The sequence below is a fragment of the Bos grunniens genome, chromosome 1 (genome assembly GCF_055505025.1).
Source record: "Bos grunniens cultivar Pamir isolate PY7600 chromosome 1, Bosgru_T2T1.0, whole genome shotgun sequence".
Taxonomy (NCBI): Eukaryota; Metazoa; Chordata; class Mammalia; order Artiodactyla; family Bovidae; genus Bos; species Bos grunniens.
Genome location: NC_141165.1, coordinates 5,676,715 through 5,700,268, shown reverse-complemented (window position 1 = coordinate 5,700,268; position 23,554 = coordinate 5,676,715). Strand labels below are relative to the sequence as shown.

The 23,554-nt window shown below is 40.1% G+C and overlaps 1 protein-coding gene across 2 annotated transcripts in view; it reads right to left on the bottom strand.

The window, feature by feature from the left end:
• The window catches only part of COL6A5 (collagen type VI alpha 5 chain), a 150,609-nt gene that overhangs the window by 103,263 nt on the left and 23,792 nt on the right, over positions 1 to 23,554 (bottom strand). Inside the window, exons 2-5 of one of the 2 annotated variants that reach the window (XM_086416162.1) lie at positions 13,110 to 13,205; positions 10,914 to 11,504; positions 6,318 to 6,950; positions 436 to 996 (exon numbers count right to left, since the gene is read on the bottom strand). In XM_086416162.1, coding sequence (XP_086272288.1) covers positions 436 to 996; positions 6,318 to 6,950; positions 10,914 to 11,504; positions 13,110 to 13,176 — 1,852 coding nt within the window. In that variant the 5' untranslated portion in view covers positions 13,177 to 13,205. Of the gene's footprint in view, positions 1 to 435; positions 997 to 6,317; positions 6,951 to 10,913; positions 11,505 to 13,109; positions 13,206 to 23,554 lie in introns of those variants that run through there. The other variant, XM_086416152.1, reaches the window with a different exon arrangement.

Genomic DNA, 23,554 nt, shown 5'->3' with positions numbered 1-23,554 from the left:
CTTGGGTTCAATCCCTGGGTCAGGAAGATCCCCTGAAGAAGGGAATGGCAACCCACCCCAGTACTCTTGCTTGGAGAATTCCACGGACAGAGGAGCCTGGCGAGCTACAGTCCATGGGGTGGATAAGAGTGGGACACAACTGAGCAACTAACACTTTCACTTTCACACTTTTTTTTTTCACCTGCATGGCAGTGGGCTTGGTGAAGACAACAGCATCCTTAGCGGCCTTTTCACTTAACAGCTTTCAAGATGGCCTCAGGGCAGCTGTCTACAGAGGGATTCTCCCACCTTGGCAATTGGCTTAAAGTCAGGGGCTGAACCCCTTCAGCAAAATGTGAGCCAGACAAATGGTCACATCATTCCTCTACTTGGCCTATTAGTGCCCCTGAAACAACTAGGAAAGGACAGATAATAAAGCCTTTTTGTTTTGCTTACCTTTCTCAGTGCAGATACTGCGAACAACTTCATTTGTGATGCTTTTTAAAGCATCAAAGTTCTGCCCAAAGTTAACCCTTTCCTCTTCCCTCGCAATCTGTTGCAGTTGTGTTCTGTTAGCCTTCCCAATACCAATCGCGTGGATGGTGATATTTTCAGCCCTTAGTCTCTCAGCAGGTTCCAGGACAGCATCTCCAGATATCCCATCGGTCAGCACAATGAGGTGACAGGGTACCTCATTCATCCTCTGCTTCCTTCCCTCCCTCATCAGTGGCAGCATGAAATCCAGGGCTGCCCCAGTACGAGTTCCGCCCCTAAGTTGCTTGATGTTAAAAACAGCCTTTCTTAATTTCACATCATCAAGGTAGTCACTGATACCAAATTCCACTTTTTTCTCATGGGAATACTGCACAGCTCCAACTCGAACTTTGTCTGGACCAATGCTAAACATCCTTATCACCGCCAACATGAATTCCCTGATTTGCTCAAAGTGTTTTTTCTGAATGCTGCTTGAGCCATCGATGAGGAAATAGAGATCAGCCTCTTTTGTGTCCACACAGCCTGCAGAAAAATTGAAAACAGAAAGTACATTCTTTGTTAATTGTAGAGAACCTGGAGAGAACTTTGCAGAAGGATTTGGAAAGGAGCCTGAGGCTGTGAAGCTGTTACAGGGAAAAACAAAATCTGACTACATGTTGGATCTGTTTCTTTTACTTTAGTTGCTTTTGTTCACTAAAAGGATACCGTCTATACATAACGGCCTGCCTAGGGAACTCTGCCACCCTGCCTGAATGGTAAGCTAAAGTGACTTTGTCCAGGGAAACATTCTGACTCTGTCCACCCGTGAATGGCTGCAAAAAGAAGAAAGTAACAGCCCCCCTCCCTGAGGCTGGCCTTTCCAGGAGATGCTTGCAAAACTTAGGACCTTTTTACTTTACTTCCTCACCTCCTCCCCTTTTGTGCTCTATAAAAGAACATGGCATCCAGGCCCCATAAGATGATTATTTTGAGACATTAGTCTGCCATCTTCTCAGTCAGCTGGCTTTCCAAATAAAGTTGTTATTCCTTACCGTAACACCTCATATCTCAGACTTACCGGCCTATTGTGGATCAAGAGCAGAGTGAGTTTGGATTCGGTAACAGCTTCTAAAGAATGAGGACACTTCAGCTGAGGCCTGGACGTTTCACTGACCACATTCAGACCCATTTTCTCCTGTGAAACTTACCGCAACCGTGTGAGGCAGTTGAAACTGAGTGAGGCCCAGTCACTGAGGTCATGCAGTCAGTGAATTAAAGACTAAAGACCAGATTCCCAAACCTCCAGGCTTTTAGTTAAGATTGATTTTCTGGTATTGACACCTGCCTGCATTTGTAGTTTATGCCTTATCATTCCTTTGAGAAATAGGTTCAGACGACCTTCTGTTCTTACTGCCCCAATAACCTCTTCTACCTGGAGCAACTAGAATAATATATTTAAAACTAGAACCAGACCATATTACTGTTCTACTTAAATGATTTATCACTGTAGTTAGAATTTTAAAATGAAAAATAACACTACTTTTTCCTCCTTTTCTTTGTCATCCTATTTCTGAGTGAGTGAGTGAAAGTCGCTCATTTGTATCTGACTCTTTGCGACCCCGTGGACTATACAGTCCTTGGAATTCTCTAGGTCAGAATACTGGAGTGGGTAGCCTTTCCCTTCTCCAGGGGAATCTTCCCAACCCAGGGATCGAACCCTGGTTTCCTGCATCGCAGGCGGATTCTTTACCAGCCGAGCCACAAGGAAACTGGCAATTCTTTACCTTCCTTGCTGTGTTTCAGCAACACCGGGCTGCCTCCTGTAGTTTTGTGCCTGTCCTCTTTCCTGAAATATTCTTCCCCCCGAATCTTCACAGGCTGGTCGCTTCTCATCTCATGGACGTGTCAACTCAAAGGTAGGTCTTTAGAAGTCCTTCTCTTCCCTTCCAGCTAAAACACATCAATCATTATCTACCCCACTACCCTGTCTGCTTTCTTTATGATGCCCGTTACTTTCTGAAATTACTTGATTATTCATTTGAGCACAGCCTGTTTGCTGACACAGAATGTCAGCTCCATGAGGGCAGAGACTTTGCCTCGTTTTCTGCTTCTGCCCAGTTCAGGCCTGGTACATCACAAGATTTCAACAGGAAATTATAAATCAAAGAGCTCTCAATATTTTTCCTTTGTTGAGCAGAAGCTCTGTCAAAAAGTGCTTTAAGTTTCCTAATAGTCTCTTCACTACTCTGCTTAGTAGAGTACTACTCTACTACTCCACCAAGTTTTTAAATTGGGTGGAAGAAAAAAATATATACCTTTAAATTTTAGGTTATGTGTACAGTTACCTGGTTGAGTATGTGAAAAGGTCTCTAAAATACAAGACAATTTAGTCTTTTCAGAAATATTTTCTTTCTTGATAGCTTGTTGGTAACTTATAGCTGTTGACACTACTTCAGGCTATGGGGAGTTGGCTCTTAAGAAATCAGAAATACTGAAAATAAGTTTGACTCTGAGAATTAAACTATGAAATCAACGTATAAAGTATTAGGGCAAAGGTAAGCAGTTATCTGCAAAAGACAAGTGTGATCCCCAGACAGAAACACTTGATAGAGACCAGAATGAATTGATTTATATATCTAATAAAGAAAAATGGTGATCAGTAATGAAGGAGAGAAAAATTCAAGTCCCAGGGGGTAACCATGGCAATGCCCATCCAACCATGGCTAGACTAGTGACTAGCCACTAGTCACATGTTTCTATTAAAACGTGAACACAAACGGCTGAAAATTAAATAAAATTTAAAATTCAACTCTTCAGTTGCAAAAGCCACATTTCACGTGCTTAACAGTTCCATGTGGTTAGTGGCTATTACATGGGACAGTGTAATTACAGAATATATCCATCTAAAAAGTTCAGTTGGACAGGGTTGAAGAAAAATGTGTGCCCTGGGACAAGGTCTCACCTGCACAGTTATCTAGAGATATAGATCTATATATTGGACTTTAAAATAGAATCATCCCCCTGACTAAATACCACAAGACATTTAAGTCATAAAACTAACTCCTTTGCTCTGGTTCCACATCCTCCAGCAATATTCTGCTTATAGACTAGCTTCCCACTTGTATATATGTCTATAGGGAGAGACTGTATCTCTCAGAGGAATATGGTCTCCAGTGTCCAGGTCTCCGGCACTATAGCTCCACTACAAAGATAATCATCAATCTTTTCTTATCCATCAGTCTCCTGGTTTGGTTAATGTGAGATTTTCCTTGCTTTAATGAAATTCTGCTACATAAATTAGAGACAGTAGTGTGGGAGGTGGTGGACACAGCAGTGACTAAGTCAGTAGAGATTGGTTGTCTGTGTTTGACCATTTTGAAACTGTAAAGCTGGCTGTCTCACTGCAGACCGTGGCAAATTCACTGAGGCAGTGGTTCTCAGATACTGCTAGTGTGAGTTCATTGGAGAGCTTTCTAAAATGCCTGACCTACCTGCAGACACTGAGTCATTGGATTGGGCCACCGAATTATTAACAATCTCCTCAGGGAGCCCTAATAAAATTATAGTAGACACTGTGGGTGCTCCACCTATATCCCCTCAAATCCTTTATCAGGAATTTTGTGTAACCAGTTCCCAGCACTTTCATTTAAACAGCTAGCAGCAGTATCTAGGGGTGGTTGGCTACTCAGGTTGTAGAAATCCTTTTTGCTTTTTACTTGAGCCACAAGTGTCTGGAAATGAACATTTCCTCCTGTGTGCTGGAATATAAATTCTTTGGTTACATTGCCCCTGACTAGGACAACTCTAAGGTTTAACCCACACTGTCTCTAGAATGGTTCAGTGGAATTGGCCCTCCATGGGACTTTGCTTATCATCCTGCCCTTCCTGGTCCCGTATCCTCACTTCCCTACCAATCTCCAGTTTTCCTGGGTATATTTTTGATACATCAATTTTACATGAATCCTTACCTGTCAGGTACCAATATTTGAGAGCCACTGAATGAACACAAAGCCACTTACTGAGGCTTTATGGAAGATAAGGGTAGCCCTTGTCCTAGCCTTGGCCCCATTTCTTCCCATGTAGACATTCTATAATGGCAACAGTGGTTTTTGTCACATCCCCCTATGCCTTAAACTTTATACTACAGCAAAGCAGCTGCCACTCTGAAGGACTCCTCTCTGTATCACACAGGAGGGAATGGGACACTGGTTCTTTGCTGCTGCCGTGTAATGTATACATGCAAGAGGAAAGTCAGGGCTGGCCCAGGATCGCATCCTTTTACTTTCAGTTGACTAATGTGAATTTAAAATTAACCTTTAATATGATTGGAGGATTCTTTTCCAGGTGGGTGCTACCAAATTTGAGTCCAATTGTTGGAAAGCGTTTTATTGCAGGGAAATGTGTGAAGACAGCAGAGAGCTCAGGAGTAGATAAACTCGAAGCCACATCAAGTGTGTTTTGTCTGTATGTCCTGGCACCTTTGAAAAGAACTTGGTAAGGCTATAGCAGATTCAGTTGTGGACAAAGATATAAGTATAATGATGATCCCTGCTAAGATTTTCATAAAAGCAGAATACTGGCAACAACCTCTATATCCAACAATTTAGGATATATCAAACAAATTCTGTTATACCCAGAGGATGAAATATTATTATTCCCAACCTAAAAAGAATATTGGCAATGAACATTTAAAGAGGTGGACCAAAGTTCATGGTATAAGGTTGATAGAAAAGGGAGTAAGGCATATCATCCTGGTTATCCCTAACATCCGTTCTCTCTTCTAAGCTAATTTAGACCCCAGTAATTTGCCGAGGTACTTGGCTGCCCCAAATAAAGATTACATTAATGAAGAGTGATATGTGACTAAGTTCTGGCCAATGGGATGTAAGCAAAGATGGTATGTGTAATTCCCGGGAATACCATTGAAGAAAAGGCAGGGGAACCCTGCCTTTTCCTTCTCTTTCATCATTCTAGTTGCTGGATGTGAATGTAATGCCAGGAGCAGTTATCTTGGATTATGATCCTGGGAATAGAGACCACAAACAAGAAAATAACTTAGACACGGACACTGGTATACCATCCAGCTCTTTAAACCTACCTTAGGACTTATTTGTGAAACAGAAAATCATTTTATTGTATCTAAATCACTGCTATATTTTTTCCTTTTGTTAGTCACACTCAGAAGTAATTGTAAATGATACAACAAGTACCCAACTGTGTGTTCCTGCATTCTCCAACATGCCAGCCACCAGCATGTGGCTGCTAAAATAAAAATAAAAAGTTCTAAGTTAACCTTAAAACTCAGTTCCACTAGCCACATTCCAAGTGCTCAATAGCCAAAGTTGGCTAGTGGCTGCCTTACTGAACAGTGAAGACAAAGAACATTGTCATCATTACATAAAGTTCTTCTCAACAGCACCAATACCCATGTTACACCATTTTTTTAAAATGTATATGCATGTGTTTGTGTCCATGAGTGTAGAGAGAGAGAGAAGAGACTAAAAGATAAGAGAAATGTTAAGAATGGCTTTATCTGAAAGATAAGACTTCAAGAGATTTTATTTTTTTCCTTTATGTTCATCAACACTATTCAACTATTTTAAAATTACGATTTTTATATTTTATCCCAGTATGACTTATATGCTTAAAACATCCATTGCAATCATTTAATAACGTTTAGAAAAGTCATAAGGTTTGAAAATGTATAAAGTGAAACCATCACCAAAATCTAGCTTTAGAATATTTTCATAACCCCCAAAATCCCTTTACCCAATTACAGTAAGTCCTTGAGCCTGCCCCTGCTCCCACCCTTGACAACTGCTCGTATTACTTTTATAATAGGAAAAGTATTTTTTAAAACATACCAGTTTTATCAAGTTCCATTTGTTCAGCACGAGCCGAGACTTGGGACCATATTTCATTCTGGAGCTTTTTTAAGAACTTCTTACTATAATTATCCAAGTCTGCGTAGGACTGCAGCATGGAGATGGTCTGCTCCGGAGGGTAAGACACTATTTCTTCTAACTGGGTCTTGTTGGCCCCTTCAATGCCCAAGGCAAGCACGGTTACGTCCTGCAGCCGGAGGTCGAGGGCCACCTCACGCACGCTGTCGTCCGACGGCCTGTCCGTAACCAGGACTGCTATCTGGGGCACTCCTTGTGCCCGTCTGCTGCCATGTGCTGCTGAGAAGCCTTTCCTCCTCAGCTGATCAATGGCAGCTCCAGCACTGGATTTCCCAGCCCGCAGAGAAAGCTTCTGGATTTGCTCCTGAAATTCAGACTGGGTTGTGCTCGAGCTCAGAGGAGAAACCGTCTCGACTCTGTCACTGTAACTCATAAGTCCAATCCGCAGGCAGTTGTCTTGCACATCCATGGAGGAGGTGATGTTCTTCAGGAAGTTCTGCAGGAGCCTTAGATTCTCTGTGGTCCCAACGGCCTCATCCACCAGAAACATGAGGTCGGCAACTGAATCTTTCTTACAGGCCCTGGGAAAGGGGACTACGGAGAGAGAAAAAGCAAGTAGGTTAGTACAGACCCCGGCTCAGAGTGAGAAAGCCACTGTATAGCTTGTCAGACATCATTAGGGAAAATGGAGGGAGTCATGACAAACAGAATTAGCAATTTTTTGCTGAAAAAAAAAATAAAAATTCTGAGCAAAATTTACACTGGCCATTGATTTCAGAGACCTTGAAATGCTCTTCCCCTATCTGCAGAACTCGTCTTACCAGTTTTCCTATCACATCCCATCACCATGATCTTCACGACCAACATCACCACCAGTATGACTACCACCACCTCTACCAACCACCACCTCCAAATCCACGATCACCAGTATGAACCTCCACCACAACCACCAAGACCACTTTCAAATGCTGAGATATAGGTATGAGTTCATGGAAATATCTCTGATCTCAAGGAGTTCTTACTTTATGGGGAAGACAGAAAAATAGATTATATTAGTTCTGCTGCTGCTGCTGCTAAGTTGCTTCAGTAGTGTCTGACTCTGTGCGACCCCATAGACGGCAGCCCACCAGGCTCCCCATCCCTGGGATTCTCCAGGCAAGAACACTGGAGTGGGTTGCCATTTCCTTCTCAAATGCATGAAAGTGAAAAGTGAGAGTGAAGTCGCTCAGTCGTGTCTGACTCTTAGCGACCCCATGGACTGCAGCCCACCAGGCTCCTCCATCCATGGAATTTTCCAGGCAAGAGTACTGGAGTGGGGTGCCATTGCCTTCTCCTTATATTAGTTCAGACCATAATGAATGCTAACAAGGAAAATAAAACAGGTGTCTCAAATGAGCTGCCCTATGTTGGTGATGTGGGGTAAGAACTAAATTATCTGAGACATAAATAAGTTAGGGAAGGCCTCTCTGAAAGGATCACATTTAGGTTGAGAAAGGCAAAGAGAAAGATTCAGCTACACATTGTTTGAAAAATAAAAGAATAATTCTGGCAGAAAGAAAAGCAAGAAGTAGAAACAAGCAAGACGCTCAGAGTAGCCAGAGCCAGTGAGTGAGGGGAACAATGACTGATGAGGTCAGAGGGAACCAGGTCCAACCATGTGGGACTCACATGATCTTATTTACATCTTTTAAATATCACCCTAGTTCCTGAAGGGAGACAATGAACTCATTAAAGTTTACTTAAAAGTAATTGCCCTAATACAGGAAATAGATAATGGTTCTTGGGCAAAGATAACAAGAGTACTTTTGATACATGAATTAGACGTAGAGTGGACTTGATGATAAATTAGATATGTGTTGGGAAACAAAAAGGAAGTGTTGAAAACGCCTAGGTTTTTGACATGAACAACTGAGAGGATGTTGGTTCTGTCTTTTTCCAAGGTAGGGGAGATAGGGGGAAGAACAGGTTGGAGGGAGGAGTCAAGAGCTCTGTTTCAGACATGCTGAGTTTGAGATCTATTGAAGATGCCAGGTAAGCAGTTGGCTCTATAAATCTGGAATGCAGGGGAAAGTATATCACATGCACAGAAAATACCCACTCCAGACACAGATGGGGGAACCACAGCTGTGATAAGTGCAGCTGAGAGATAAGCTCAAATCTTGCCAAAAACTACCCATAAAATAGTGAGCTCTAGAAGCCAAAAGACATATCTTACTTATCTCTATCTCTCCAGTACCTGGTACCTGGTACAAGCTCAGAAGTATTTGTGGAATTATAATTCTCATAAACCTACTACTGTGCTCTGAACCCCACCCCACCCCCATAGTTTGCTAAAACAAACTTTCAACATAGCCTGCTCAGCTCAGCATTTATTTGCAAATAGCTATTACAAACTGTTTGCCAAACTCCATACAAGTCATACCACTCATCATAAGGCCAACACTATTATCCTCACTTTATAGGTAAGGAAACTGGAGCTCAGAAGCTAAGCAGCTTACTCAAGGCCCTTAGCAGCCAAGCCAGGCTTTGAACTCAGACTCCCAAACCCTTATTCTTAACCTCTAGGCTTCCCTGGTGGCTCAGATGGTAAAGAATCTGCCTGCAATGCAGAAGACCTGGGTTCAATCCCTGGATCAGGAAAGGAATGGCAATCCACTCCAAAAGTCTTGCCTGGAGAACTCCATGAACAGAGGAGCCTTGTGGACTATAGTCCATGGGGTTGCAAAGAGTCAGACATCACTGAGTGACTAACACTTTCACTTTCAAAGGGAAGGATAGGGTCCTGACAAGCAACCCTTGTTGAACTATATACCGCTGTAAAATAAATCAGGAGGAGTGAGAGAAACACAGTCAGTACCCAGAGCCTTCTAAGAAGGTGGTAAAGCCCTACTGTCATGGAGATCTCAGGCTATCTACAGGGTTGTAAGGTCTCCAAGGTTCCCAAGGGGAAGGGTCACATTTCATTCACGTGCTTAGTTGCTCAGTCGTGTCCGATTCTTTGTGACCCCATGGATGGTAGCCCACCAGGCTCCTCTGTCCATGGGGCTTCTCCAACCAAGGATACTGGAATGGGTTGCCACACCCTCCTGCAGGGGATCTTCCCAACCCAGGGATTGAACCCAGGTCTCCCGCATTGCAGGGGATCTTTACTGTCTGAGCCACCAGGGAAGGGTCACAGGAGGGTTTTCTCTCTAGGAGGAGAAGTACATGTACTCTGGGAACTTGCTATTTCCCCCCAGGCAGGAGGAATGAAGGATGAGAAAAGTGAAGGTAAAAGTACTTCCTGGTGCTTCAGAGGCAGCACTAACTGTGACAGAGCCTGCCCAATACTTACCCAAACCCATTTCCTCTTCTTGCTCACAGGACTAGACATAGTTCCCAGCCTTACCTGCAATTAGGTGTGGCAATGGGACTAAGATCTTACTAAAGAAATGTGAGCAGAATGTGTGCCTCTTCCAAGCTTAGCCCATAAACTCATCCCATGAGTGACCTTCCCTCTTTTTCCCCTTCACCAGCTGCATACCAATTCCCAGGGCACCTTGAAAGTGACATTTGAAGATGGAAGAGCCACCACCAACCTAAGTATTTGAATAGAAGCAAAACAACTGGTCAACCTGAGCACTGTTACAAGGGAAATCAATAAACTTCTTATTCGGGAAGTCTACTTTTTATTAAGGCATGCTGCTGCTGCCGCTAAATCACTTCGGTTGTGTTCGACTCTGTGCGACCCCATAGACGGCAGCCCACCAGGCCCCCCCTTCCCTGGGATTCTCCAGGCAAGAATACTGGAGTGGGTTGTTATTAAGGCATAACCTGGTCTGATTACAAAATCAACCCATTGGTGAATGAGAGCAGGAAAAAAGTTTCAAGATCATTTCAACTTTTATAGCTTACAAATGAAGGTGCTGATGCAAGGCTCACAGAGACGACATCACTTCCTCAAGTTCACAGCCAGCTATTGGCATTGTCTGGATCTTTTTGACCTGTGGTAAGGGCACTTTTTACCACACCAAGTGGCTTCCTTGAGTCTTAGAACTAGATAGCACCTACTCAGAATAGCCTCTCATTATCAACTGAGCACAGAGGCAGCCAGGAAAATTCATTTGCTAGAAACTCTTTCTACCTCACTCTGGATAGAATGACTGGATCCCCTCAGCAGGGCAGTATACTTACTGGGTGCCTTCCATGAGTGTACTGACCTGTTCCACCTGCTCATCAACACTGCATATGTGGCTTCCTGTCTCACATCACCCTCTCTTTGCTAAGGCTTTCTAGGATAACTCCCTAAGTAAACTGTTTGTACTCAAAGGTCTTCTGTTGGGGGTCTTATGTAGAACTTTCCTAAGACATAAATAAAGCATTTTTCAAATGATAAGCTATGGTAGTCTCCTTTTAGCTTTAGGAGATCAGGAATGAAAGTTCATGAGAAGGAGGTCTTCTACATTTCTGCATGAAATAGAGATTTCTGGTGGGTGGCAACTTAGAGGTAATAGGAGATGGCTTTCTGGGTCAGAATGCATGGGGGTGGGACACCTCTTCAACAAAGAGCCTCCTTACCTTCTATATCAGAGTAGGCTGTTCCATCTTTGTACTGAGCTGCATCCTTGAGAATCTGCGTCATGTTTTGGGAGAATGTGCTGAGGTCCCTGACCGTCCGGAGGCGGTAGTGGAACTGGCCCGTGGCCATGGCCTTCAGGGTCTTCTCAGATGCCCCCTGTATCCCCACAGAGACGATCCTCACCCCATCTTTGTGCAGCGCTTCGGCGGCCTCTTCCACAGCATCTTCAGACTCTCCGGAAGCCAGGACCACCAGGATCGGGGGAAACTGTTTCCTGTCCCTCCCGCTTGAGAAGTAGGCCCTGTGAACCTCCTGGAGAGCCTTCCCAATCCGCAGGGAGCCCCCCAGGAACCCGAAGTTCTTCTTGATGTGGTTCAGCATGGGGCCCCTGCTCTTGAAGGCGCTGAGCAGGAACTCTCTGTGGAGCCCATCGCTGTACTGGGCCAGGCCCACATGGTACTTGTCAGCCTCTATGGGGAGGCTGCTGATCATCTTGTTGATGAAGGTCTTCACAAACGGGAAGGACTTAATTCCCAGGTGGTCGGAACTGTCCACCAGAAACACCACATCAGCATACTCAGGGCCTGGCCCTATCAAAATAAGATGACAACAAACCCAAGTAAGGAGATGGTTTAGCCTTGATATTTTAACCACATCTCCTTTGAGATTATGTCCTATTGTTAAGGGTGACTCAGAATCCCAAGGAAAGTATCTTCTGGAGGTCAAAGAGAGGAAACTGTACTTGTTTATGCTAAAATGTCAAACAAGAGGACTTCTGTAATGTTAACAACAGATTTTTCTTTTACAACTCTGTGCCAAAGGCAACCAACTGACATTTTTTTCGTTTTTTGGTTGTGGAACCCCAAACAACTTGATATTGTACTAAAAGAATAAACAATGTGATGCCATAAAGTTGCCAAGTGGCCTGTGGATTAAAAGCAACTTTTATAACAGTATCAAGCAAAGAAGCAGCTATCTTGGGCTGGAGATCATAGAGGCAGATCTGAAACAGGAGCTTGATTGAGGGGAGGCAGAGGAAGAGAAGCAGGGTGTGGCTTGATTGGAGGAGATTCTGGTGCATTCCTTACACCAGAGCATCCCTCTTTGGCTCGAGAGGGATGGCTTAGTGGTAAAGAATCCACCTGCCAATGTAGGAAACAGTTTCATCCCCTGCTTAGTGGTAAAGAATTCACCTGTCAATCCAGGAAACAGGTTCTTTCCCTGGGTTGGGAAGATCCCTTGGAGAAGGAAATGGCAGCTAACTCCAGTATTTTCGCCTGGGAAAATACTGAATGAACAGAGGAACCTTGCTGGCTGTGGTCCATGGGGTCACAAAAAAGTCGGACACGATTTAGCTACTGACAGGAGTCAGTTATCAGCTACAGACCTTCCCCAAGAATTGGAGAGAAGGATTGGAGGCTTATAGGCATAACCCGGGTAAGGTGGCTCTGGGAAAGCCAAGGGCAGTTCTCCTGAGAAAGCGAGGTACTGCTGTGAGACATTGTAGGCAATATTCACAGCAACTAGGGGAGGGGGAGTGTATTCATACCTCATAAAGAGAGTCTGGACAATGGAAAAAACCACCAGTGTTGACTCTAGCAGAAATGGTCAGCTACCTCCACCCTCCCAATTAGTGATCTGCTCATAAATGTTTAACTAAGCAAGATATTTCTTTAAAAGTGACCCTGATATCAGGAAATCTGAGGGTAGCACAGTGCAGAGTTAAAAATATTTCTTTGAATGATGTTTTTATAAATACAAAAAAATCTAGCTTTCATATTCTACATATATATGGAATATTAAAGCTTTTATATTATTATTATATACATATAATTTCCTCTGTGGGGTTCCTTTTTTTCCTTTATTAAGGCCAAGTTGCAAACGGGCCTACAAAACAAATGGGCTGACTCTATTCATAGAGACATGGAACATCAGGACTTCAGAAAATCAGTGAATAATTGAAGTTTTTCTGGCCAAGTGTAGCATAATTCATGACTTTTGCACCTAGCTTTCTGTCATCTTTGAAAGCTTAAGTACGCTTGACATTGCATATCACCAACTACAAATAAATTCCGTCTACCTTGATTTTTCAGTAAAGAAACACATCCCTTGTTTCTATTAATTAAAATAAAGATTTGCTGAGACATAAAAATATTTATTTTCCTAATAACAATAAATATAAAATATACTGGTACCTGGGCTCTGATATGACAGCGTTTTAGTCCAGAAAAGAGGAACAAATATAATTAGCAGGATCTTCATTTTGTTAGTGAAGGTTTCTTGCTTTTATTCTGTAAAAAAAAAAAAAAATGTTATTTACAATATGAAAAATATTGTTTTCATATTGTAAAAGCAAAACATAGATTTTTAAGCTATATTTCTTGTATATTTCAAGAAACTATATTTCTTGTAAAAGCAAAAAATATAGTTTGCTTGCTTTTATTCTGTAAAAAATGTTATTTATAATATGAAAAATATCATTGTGTAACAAGAAATAATGATAAATAACTGAGAAAATTGAGTTAGAACAAAATACACTGTAAACACTCTATTTGTCAAAGCAGGGTCGGGGGTGCTTACAACACTCATCCAGTGAAAAGTGTTAGCTGCTCACTCGTATCTGACTCTGCAGCCCCATGAACTGTAGCCTGCCACACTCCTCTGTCCGTGGAATTTCCCAAGCAAGAATACTGGAGTGGGTTGCCATTTCCTCCTCCAGGGGATCTTCCTGACCCAGGGATCGAACCCGAGTCTCTTGTCTTCTGCATTGGCAGGCCGATTCCAAGTCTCCATTGCAGGCAGATTCTTTACCGTCTGAACTACAAGGAAAGTATTCATCAAGCGTTTGAGCGCTTTTTGAAAATGTCTCTGTGTGTGTGCATTTGCTCAATCCGGTCCAGCTCTTTGCGACCCCATGGACTGTAGCCCACAGGGCTCCTCTGTCCGTGGAATTCTCCAGGCAGGAATACTGGAGTGAGTAGCCATTAACTTCTCCAGGGGATCTTCCCAACCCATGGATCGAACCTGGGTCTCCTGCATTGCAGGAAGAGTCTTTACCATCTGGGCCACCAGAGGAGCCCATTTGTTGAAAATTATTCCAATGCTAATGTTTGCTGTGTCCTTACCATGGCTCAGATATTTTTCTTAGTGCTCTTTATGCATCATATTATTTAATCCTCAAAACCATCTTACTGAGGTACAACTAATATATCCACATGACAGATAAGGAAACAGGCATAGGTGGCTTGGTATTGATAAGTGGTGAATCCAGCATCCTAACCCAGACAGGTGATCATGGAGCCCAAACTTTAACCACTGTTCTATAAGCTTTATACAAAATCTATGAACTCACAGAATTTATGAAGTCACTATTCTTGATTATCTATTTTCATGTCAACAATAACTATTGTATATGTTCACAACTTGGCTCAAAAATCCAACAGCTACCCACATTTCTTTCTTCATTAATCCCTTGTGAAAATTGTTCTGTCATTTCTGGTTATACCCAATTTTGTAAATTACTTTAACTTCAGGATTTCTCTTCATGAGCTCACAATCAATTAGAAATATTCTTTGTGGGAAATTACAATCTTACAGAAACTCCACCAAGCCAAAGTTGTTTTGATTAATAGGGAAATACATAAAATAACCAATACTCAAGAATAGAGATGCCTCTAACGAAATACCTAAAGTATAAGGGCTGTATTTTATTCTAGAGTTGACCTTTCAGGGTTATTTTGAAATTGCTAATCATGCATGAAGATTGAGGGAATCACTGAAAACTAGATTTGGAAGTCACCCTATAGATCATTTAGACTAAACCCTTATTTTGCCAAAGAGGAAATCGAGGCTCCCTGGTAGTTAGTAGCTGATCATGTCATCAATGACTTTCAAATCTATAGTCATCATATTCTAACATATCATATATTTTACTTATTAATTTTATTTTTAAGATATAATTCACATTATACACAATTAGCCCTTTAAAGTGGACAATTCAATGTGTTTCAGTTTATTAGCAGTATTTGCATCAATTACCACTAATTCCAGAACATTTTAATGACACAAATATGACACCCCATACCCATCCTCAGTTACTAATTCTCCCCTCCCCAAAGTTCCTGGTAACCACTAATCTGCTTTCTTCTCTATGGATTTACCCATCTAGACATTAATATAAATGGAACCAGATAACATGTGGCCTTTTGTGTTTGGATTCTGTAACATAACGCTTTCAAGATTTATCCATGTTGTGACATTCCTTTTATGTTTGAGTAGTAGGAGATGGTTGAAAGGCATCACCAAACTCAATGGACTTGAGTTTGAGCAAACTCCAGGAGATAGTGAAGGATAGGGAAGCCTGGAGTGCTGCAATTCATGGGGTTGCAAAGAATTAGACGTGACTTAGCGACTGAAGAACAACAATACTGTGTGGATATACAACATATAAACTATCTATTCACCAGTTGTTGGAAATTTGGATTGTCCTACTTCTGGCTATTATGAATAATGCTGCTATGAATATTCATGTACAAATTTTTATGTGGATATGTGTTTTCATTTCTTTTGGTAGACACCTAGAAGAATTTTTTATCTTATGCCAGCTTTATGTTTAACATTTTTCAGTTCAGTTCAGTTCAGTCACTCAGTCGTGTCCGACTCTTTTCGACCCCATGAATCGCAGCACGCCAGGCCTCCCTGTCCATCACCAACTCCCAGAGTTCACTCAGACTCACGTCCATCAAGTCAGTGATGCCATCCAGCCATCTCATCCTCTGTCGTCCCCTTCTCCTCCTGCCCCCAATCCCTCCCAGCATCAGAGCCTTTTCCAATGAGTCAACTCTTCACATGAGGTGGCCAAAGTACTGGAGTTTCAGCTTTAGCATCATTCCTTCCAAAGAAATCCCAGGGCCGATCTCCTTCAGAATGGCCAAATTGCTATTCAAAGTGGTTGCCTCATTTTACACTCCTACCAGCAGATATAAAGTTTCCAATTTCTCCACATTCTCACCAACACTTGTTATTGTATATCTTTTTTTAAAAATTACACTCCAAGGAGAACTCTGTGAAAATAAAAATTATTAATATGCTAATGGCTCTAACAAAAAAAGTAAACAGCATGCAAGAACAGATGGGTGATGTAAGCAACAAATTCAAGAGATTAGAAACTCTGTAACAGAAGTGAAGAATGTCTTTGATGGAGTCGTTAGTAGACTGGACTTAAGCTAAGGAAAGAATCTCTGAGTTTGAGGATTTATCAATAGAAACTTCCAAAATTGAAAAGCAAAGAAAAAAAATGGAACATTACATGTAAGAACTAGGGGACAACTATTAAAAGTATAATATATGTGTAGTGGAAATACCAGCAGAAGAGAGGAGAAGAAGTATTTGAAACAGTAATGATTGAGAATTTCGCACAAGTTAATGTCAGACACCAAACTACAGATCCAGGAAGCTCAAACAACATAAAAAGGATAATTGCCAAAACCAAACAAAAAACAAACGCATTATCTATAGAGGAGCAAAAATTACATCTGACTTCTCAGCAATCACACAAACAAGAGGAGGTTGGCACAGACTGTTTTATTTATTTTACAATTTATTTTTTTCTGTGCTGGATTTTCATTGCATTGTACAGGCTCTTTGTTGAGGCACACAGGCTTCTCTTGTTTTGGAACACGGGCTCTAGAGGGCACAGGCTCAGTAACTGGGGTGCACAGACTTCGTCTCCCCACAGCATGTGGGATCTTATTTCCCCAACCAGGGATTCAACCTGTGTCCCCTGCATTGGAAGGCAAATTTTTAACCACTGGACCACCAGGCAAGTCCCAGGAGTGGACTATCTTAAATGTTGAGAGAAAAAGACCCAAAAACCTGGAATTTTGCAACCTGTGAAACTATCTTCAAGAGTGAGGGAGAAATAAAGACTTACTCAAACAAACGAAGAAATGCGAGAACTTGTCACTAGCTGACCTGATTTGCAAGAAATGTTCAAAGACGATCTCAGAGAGAGAGAAGGAAAGAGAGAGAGAGAAGGAAAATAATATAGGTCAGCAACTTGGATCTCCATAAAGACACAAATTATGTTTTAATCAGACACAGAAAGATGCAAGACACAAGATGACTGTTAAAAAGGAAGACGTTTTTATTGTACTCACAGCCCCTTAGAAACAAGAGGCATGACACACCATGCTGGGTCACACAGGGAAGCACTGGGGGAACAGGAGCTGGCAGAGAGAGGTGGGTAGGAGCCTCATCCTGGTTTTCCTGGGAGGCTACACAGACTTAGAAGTGAATAGTCTGAGGAAGCTCAGTGGGGTCTAGATTGTAGGGGTGATCCTTAGTTGCCAAGTACATGTTACTGGAGTGGCAACGAAAGATGACTAGTGTCCCAGAGTTCAAGAGCCCAATAAGAGGAGGCAGGAGAGGGTGTGGACTCAGGATTCATTGGTTTGTACATCTAAGGAGTGTTAGCAGGCAAGACCTACTATTTCCAGGAATTAGTTAATCCTGGGGAAGGGCAGTCCCTCCTTGGGTCAGCAAGGTCTCAGAAGCCAGAGCATCAAGAATACAGTACACACTGCTGTATTTTTATAATCAAACTTAAATGTATAAATAATTTCTTTATAAATAATGGCTATAAAATATAATTTAATTTATATAAAATATTTAAAAATTATAAATAAAATAACAAGGACCTACTGTGTGGCACAGTAAAATATACTCAATATTTTTTATAACCTATAAGAGAAGAGAATCTGAAAAAAAGTATATATATACACATGCACATATATCTGAATCACTTTGATATACACTTGAAATTAACAAAACATTGTAAATCAACTATATTTCAATTTAACAAAAAGGAATATAGAACATAAGAAAATACTGTTAATACAAGAACAATAAAGAAGGAATAAGTGAAGTTATACTTTTATTTTTCTTATTCTTTAATTGATCTAACAGATAAGAGCTTCTTCAAAATAGTAGCAACAACAATGTATCTGATGATTATACCTTTTATATATTTGAAGTGAATGACACAATAATGCACTGATTATTGACAGGATGGAGCAGTTAGGGATGCTTGCTTATTAAAACATACTTGCAATTCCCATGAAGTAATATAGTGTTATTTGAACTAGCTGTAAATACCCAGGGCAAATTTTAGGGCAACCACTAAAAAGGTTTTTTTAAAAGATAATTGATACACTAAGAAAGAAAAAAATGGAATCAAATAAAATTCTCAATTAAAAAATCAAAAGACATAAAAAGAGTAGAAGACACAAATATAAAGAACAAGGGCAACGGGTAGAAAATTAACAAACTATATATGTTTGTTATATATATATGGGAATCCAACTACATCAATAATCACTATAAATGTCATTGGTCTAATGACTTCCATTAAAAGACAGCAATTATTAGAATGTATCCAAAAAAGACCCTATTATATGTAGTCGAAGCCCACTTTAAGTATGAAGACACAAATAGAGTAAAGAAAGTGGATGGAAAAAATATGCTAAAAGATAGAACAATGCTATGAATTTCAGAAAAACAAACTTTCAAGTAAGGAAAATTATCAGTGATAAAGACAGACATTACAAAATGATAAGGGATCAATACTCCAAGAAGACACAGTAATCCGTAACGTATATGCATCTAAAAACAGGGCATCAAAATCAGTGAGACAAAAACCAGTAGAATTGTAAGGAGAAGTAGATCAATCCATTATTATAGTAGAAAACTTCAACATCCCTCTCTCAGAATTGGGCAGATCCAGCAGAGAGAAAATCAGTAAGGAAACTGTTGTGCATTTTTTAAGAGAATTGACAACTATAAAATATGTTATTCAACAATTGAAAATATGTATTCTTTTCAATCTCACATAGAGCATTCACTGAGATAGGCCACATTCTAGGCCATGAAACACACTTTAACAAATGTAAAGAAATACAGATCATACAATGTCTGCTCTTAGACCACAGTGGAATTAAACTAGAAATCAATAATGATAATTAGAAAGTACCAAAATGCTTGGAGATTAAATAACACACATTTAAATAACACATGGGTTAAAGACAAAATTTCAAAAAAAAAAAAATTCTAAATACTTTGAACTAAATAAAAATGAAAAAACAGCTTATCCAAATTTGTGGAATGCAGCAAAAGTAGTATTTTAAAGGGAAATCCAGAGTATTGAATGTATATTTCAGGAAAGAAGAGAGATCTAAAATCAATCATCTAAGCATCATATAAGCATCTGCTTTAGGAAATTTCTTTAAAAAGAGAGAAAATTAAATCCAAAGAGAGGAAAGGGAAATTTTTTTAATGCAACACAATCAATGACATTGAAAACAGGAAATAGAGAAAAAATAAATAAACAAAACAGAACATTATTTGAAAAGATCAAGTAAATCTATAAACCTCTAGGCAGCGTAACTAGGAGAAAAAAGGCACAAATTACTAACATCAGAAGTTGAAGAAGGGACATCACTTAGATGACATGGACATCGTTGTTATCATTGTTCAGTCACTAAATCATCTCCAACTCTTTGCAACCTCATGGGCACACCAGGCTCCTCTGTCCTCCACTATCTCCCAGAGTTTGCTCAAATTCATGTCCATAGAGCTGGTGATACTATCTAACCACCTCATCCTCTGCCACCCCCTTCTCCTTTTGCCATCAAACTTTCCTAGCATTATGGTCTTTTCCAATGAGTTGGCTCTTCCCTTAAGGTGGCCAAAGTATTGGAGCTTCAGTTTCAGCACAAGTCCTTCCAATGAATAGTCACGGTTGATTTCCTTTCAGATTGACTGGTTTTATCTCCTTGCTGTCCAAGGGACTCTCAAGAGTCTTCTCCAATGCCACAATTTGAAAGCATCAATTTTGGGGTGCTCAGCTTACTTTATGGTCCAATTCTCCCTCTGTACATGACTGCTAGAAAAAGCTTAGCTTTCACTATAACAGACTTTTGTTGGCAAAGCGATGTCTCTGCTTTTTAGCACACTGTCTAGGTTTGTCATAGCTTTCCTTCCAAGGAACAAGTGTCTATCAATTTCATGGCTATACTCACTATCTGCAGTGATTTTGGAGCCCAAGAAACTAAAATCTGTCACTGCTTCCACTTTCCTCCCTTCTATCTGCCATGAACTGATGTAACCAAATGCCATGATTTTAGTTTTTTCAAAATTTGAATTTTAAGCCAGCTTTTTCACTTTCTTCTTTCACCCTCAAAAAGGCTCTTCCGTTCCTCTTCACTTTCTGCCATTTGAGTGGTATCATCTGCATATCTGAGGTTGCTGATATTTCTCCTGGTAATATTGATTTCAGCTTGTGATTCACCCAGCCCAGCATTTCACATGAGGTACTCTGCATAGAAGTTAAATAAGCAGGGTGACAACATTCAGCCTTGTCGTACTCCTTTCCCAGTTTTGAACCAGTCCATTGTTCCATGTCTGGTTATAACTGTTGCTTCTTGACCTGCATACAGGTTTCTCAGGAGACAATTCAAGTTATCTGCTACTCCATCTCTTTAAGAATTTTCCACAATCTTGTGACCCACACAGTCAAAGGCTTTAGCATAGTCAATGAAGCAGAAGTAGTTGTTTTACTGGAATTCCCTTGCTTTCTCCATGATCCAGTGAATGCTGGCAATTTGATCTCTGGTTCCTCTCTGCCTTTTCTAAACCTTACAAACCCAGCTTGTACATCTATAAGTTCTCAGTTTGCATACTGCTAAAGCCTAGCTTGAAGGATTTTGAGCATAACTTTATTACCATGTGAAATGAGCACAATTATATGGTAGTTGGAACACTCTTTGGCACTGCCCTTCCTTGGGATTGGAATGAAAACTGACCTTTTCAGCCCTATGGCAACTGCTGTTTTCCAAATTTCCTGACATATTGAGTGCAACACTTCAATAGCCTCATCTTGTAGGGTTTGAAAGAGCTCAGCTGGAATTCCATCACCTCCACTAGCTTTGTTCATAGTAATTCTTCCTAGATCCCACTTGACTTCATATTCCAGGATGTCTGGCTTAGGTAAGTGACCACACCATCATGGATTATCCAGGTCATTAAGACTGTTTTTGTACAGTTCCTCGGTATTCTTGTCATTTCTTCTTAATCCCTTCTGCTTCTTACTGTTTCTGTCCTTTATCATGCCCATTATTGCATGAAATGTTCCCTTGATGTCTCAAATTTTCTTGAGGAGATCTCTAGTCTTTCCCATTCTATTGTTTTCCTTTATTTCCTTGCACTGCTTATTTAAGAAGGCCTTCTTATCTCTCCCTGCTGTTCTCGGGAACTCTGCATTCAGTTGGATATACCTTTCCCTTTCTCCCTTGCCTTTTACTTCTTTTCTTCCCTTAGCTATTTGTAAAGTCTCTTAGACAGCCACTTTGCCTGCTTGCATTTCTTTTTCTTTGGGATGGTTTTGGTCACTGTCTCCTGTATAATGTTATGAACCTCTGTCCATAGTTCTTCAGGCAATCTGTCTACCAGATCTAATCCCTTAAATCTATTCATAACCTCCACTGTGTAATCATAAGGGACTTGATTTAAGTCATACCTGAGTGGCCTAGTGGTTTTCCCTACTTTCTTGAATTTAAGCCAGAATTTTGCTCTAAGGAACTCAAGATCTGGATGTGAACATTAAAAAGGATATTAGATTTCATGACTGCAATAACAATTATGAACAACTCTATGTTCACAAATTTATAACCTAGGTGAAGTGGACAAATTTTCTGAAAGACACAATCTGCCAAAACTCACACAAGAAGAAATAGACAATCAGAATAGGTCGCATCTATTAAATAAATTGAATCAACAATTAATGACCTTCCAAAATTGAATGCACCAGGCTCAGACAGGTTCACTGGTAATTCTACCAAACACTTATGCCAGTTCTTTACAATTTCTTCCAAGAGATAGAAGCAGAGAGAATACTGCCTAAATCATTCTATGAAGCCAGAATTACCCTTACACCAAAGCCAGATAAAACATTACAAAACAGAAAAACTATAGACCAGTATCTTTTATGAATGTAGATGCCAAAATCCTCAAAAAATGTTAGCAAATCAAAGCAAACAGCGTATGAAAAGAATTATACACCGTGGTGAAGTGGAGTTTATCCCAGGAATGCAAACCTGGTTCAACATTCAAAAATCATGTATGTGATTCATCTCATCAAATACATGAAGAAAAATACAAACTAGGAATAGAGGGAATTTTCTTAACATTTGCATACCAACTGGAAAGGAAGAAATATAACTGTCTTTATTTGCAGATGATATGATTATCTATGTACAAAATCCCAAAGAATCCACAAAAAATTCCTGGAACTATGGTAGCAGGATAAAAAGTTAATATACAGAAGTCCATTACGTTCCCATATTCCAACAATGAACAATTGGAATTTTAAATTAAAAACACAATGCCATTGATGTTAGTATCTCCAAAACTTAAATACTTAGGTATAAATTTTTAAAATATATATAAGATCTGTATGAGAAAAACTATAACACTCTAAGGAGTGAATTAAATAAATGGAGAGGTATTCCATGTTTATGCATAGGAAGACTTAGATTGTCAAGATATCGGTTATTCCCAACTTGATCTATAGATTCAATTCAACCCCAATCAAAATCCCAACAAGTTACTTCGTGGATATTGACAAACTGATTCTAAAATTGTATACAGAGAGGCAAAAGACTCAGAATGGCTTACAGAACATTGAAGAAGAACAAAATCAGAAGCCTGACACTGACTTCAAGATTTTTTTTATAAAGTTACAGTAAGCAAGACAGTGTGGTATTGGTAAAAGAATGGATCAAAATAGAGAGCCCAGAAATAGACTCACACAAATATAGTCAATGATCTTTGACAAAGAAGCATGGACAATAAAATGGAGAAATAATCTAATTTTCAACAAACCATGTTGGAAAAATTGGACATTCACATGCCCCCCAAAAAGGTAATCTAGACCCAGATCTTATACTCTCCACTAAAATTAAGTCAGTGTGGACCATAAACCTCAAAGTAAAATGTAAAACTATCAAACTCCTAGAAGGTAGCATAGGAGAAAATCTGTTTGATCTCAGTTTGATAATGACATTTTAGATACCATATCAAAGGCAAGATCCATGAAAGATATAATGCATAAGCTGGACTTAATTACAAAACTCTTGCTCTGCACAAGACATTGTCAAGAGAATGGGAAGACAAGTCACAGACTGAGAAAAAAAATATTTGCAAAACATGTATCTGACACAGGACTTCTATCCAGACTATACAAAGAACTCTTAGAATTCAACAATAAGTAAGAGAACAACACAATTAAAATGTGGGCAAAGATCTGAACAGACACCTCACCAAAGAAGATACACTAGATGGCAAATAAGCACATGAAAAGATAGTCCACACTGTATATTATTAAGAATTGCAAATTAAGACAATCAGGTAACATCACACATCTATTAGAATGGCAAGAACCCAAATTATTGACAACCAAAATGCTGGCATGGGTATGAAGCAAAACAAACTTTCATTTATTGCTGATGGGAATGCAAAATAGTATAGCCCTTATGGAAGACACTTTGTTAGTTTCTTACAAAACTAAACATTTTCTTACCATATG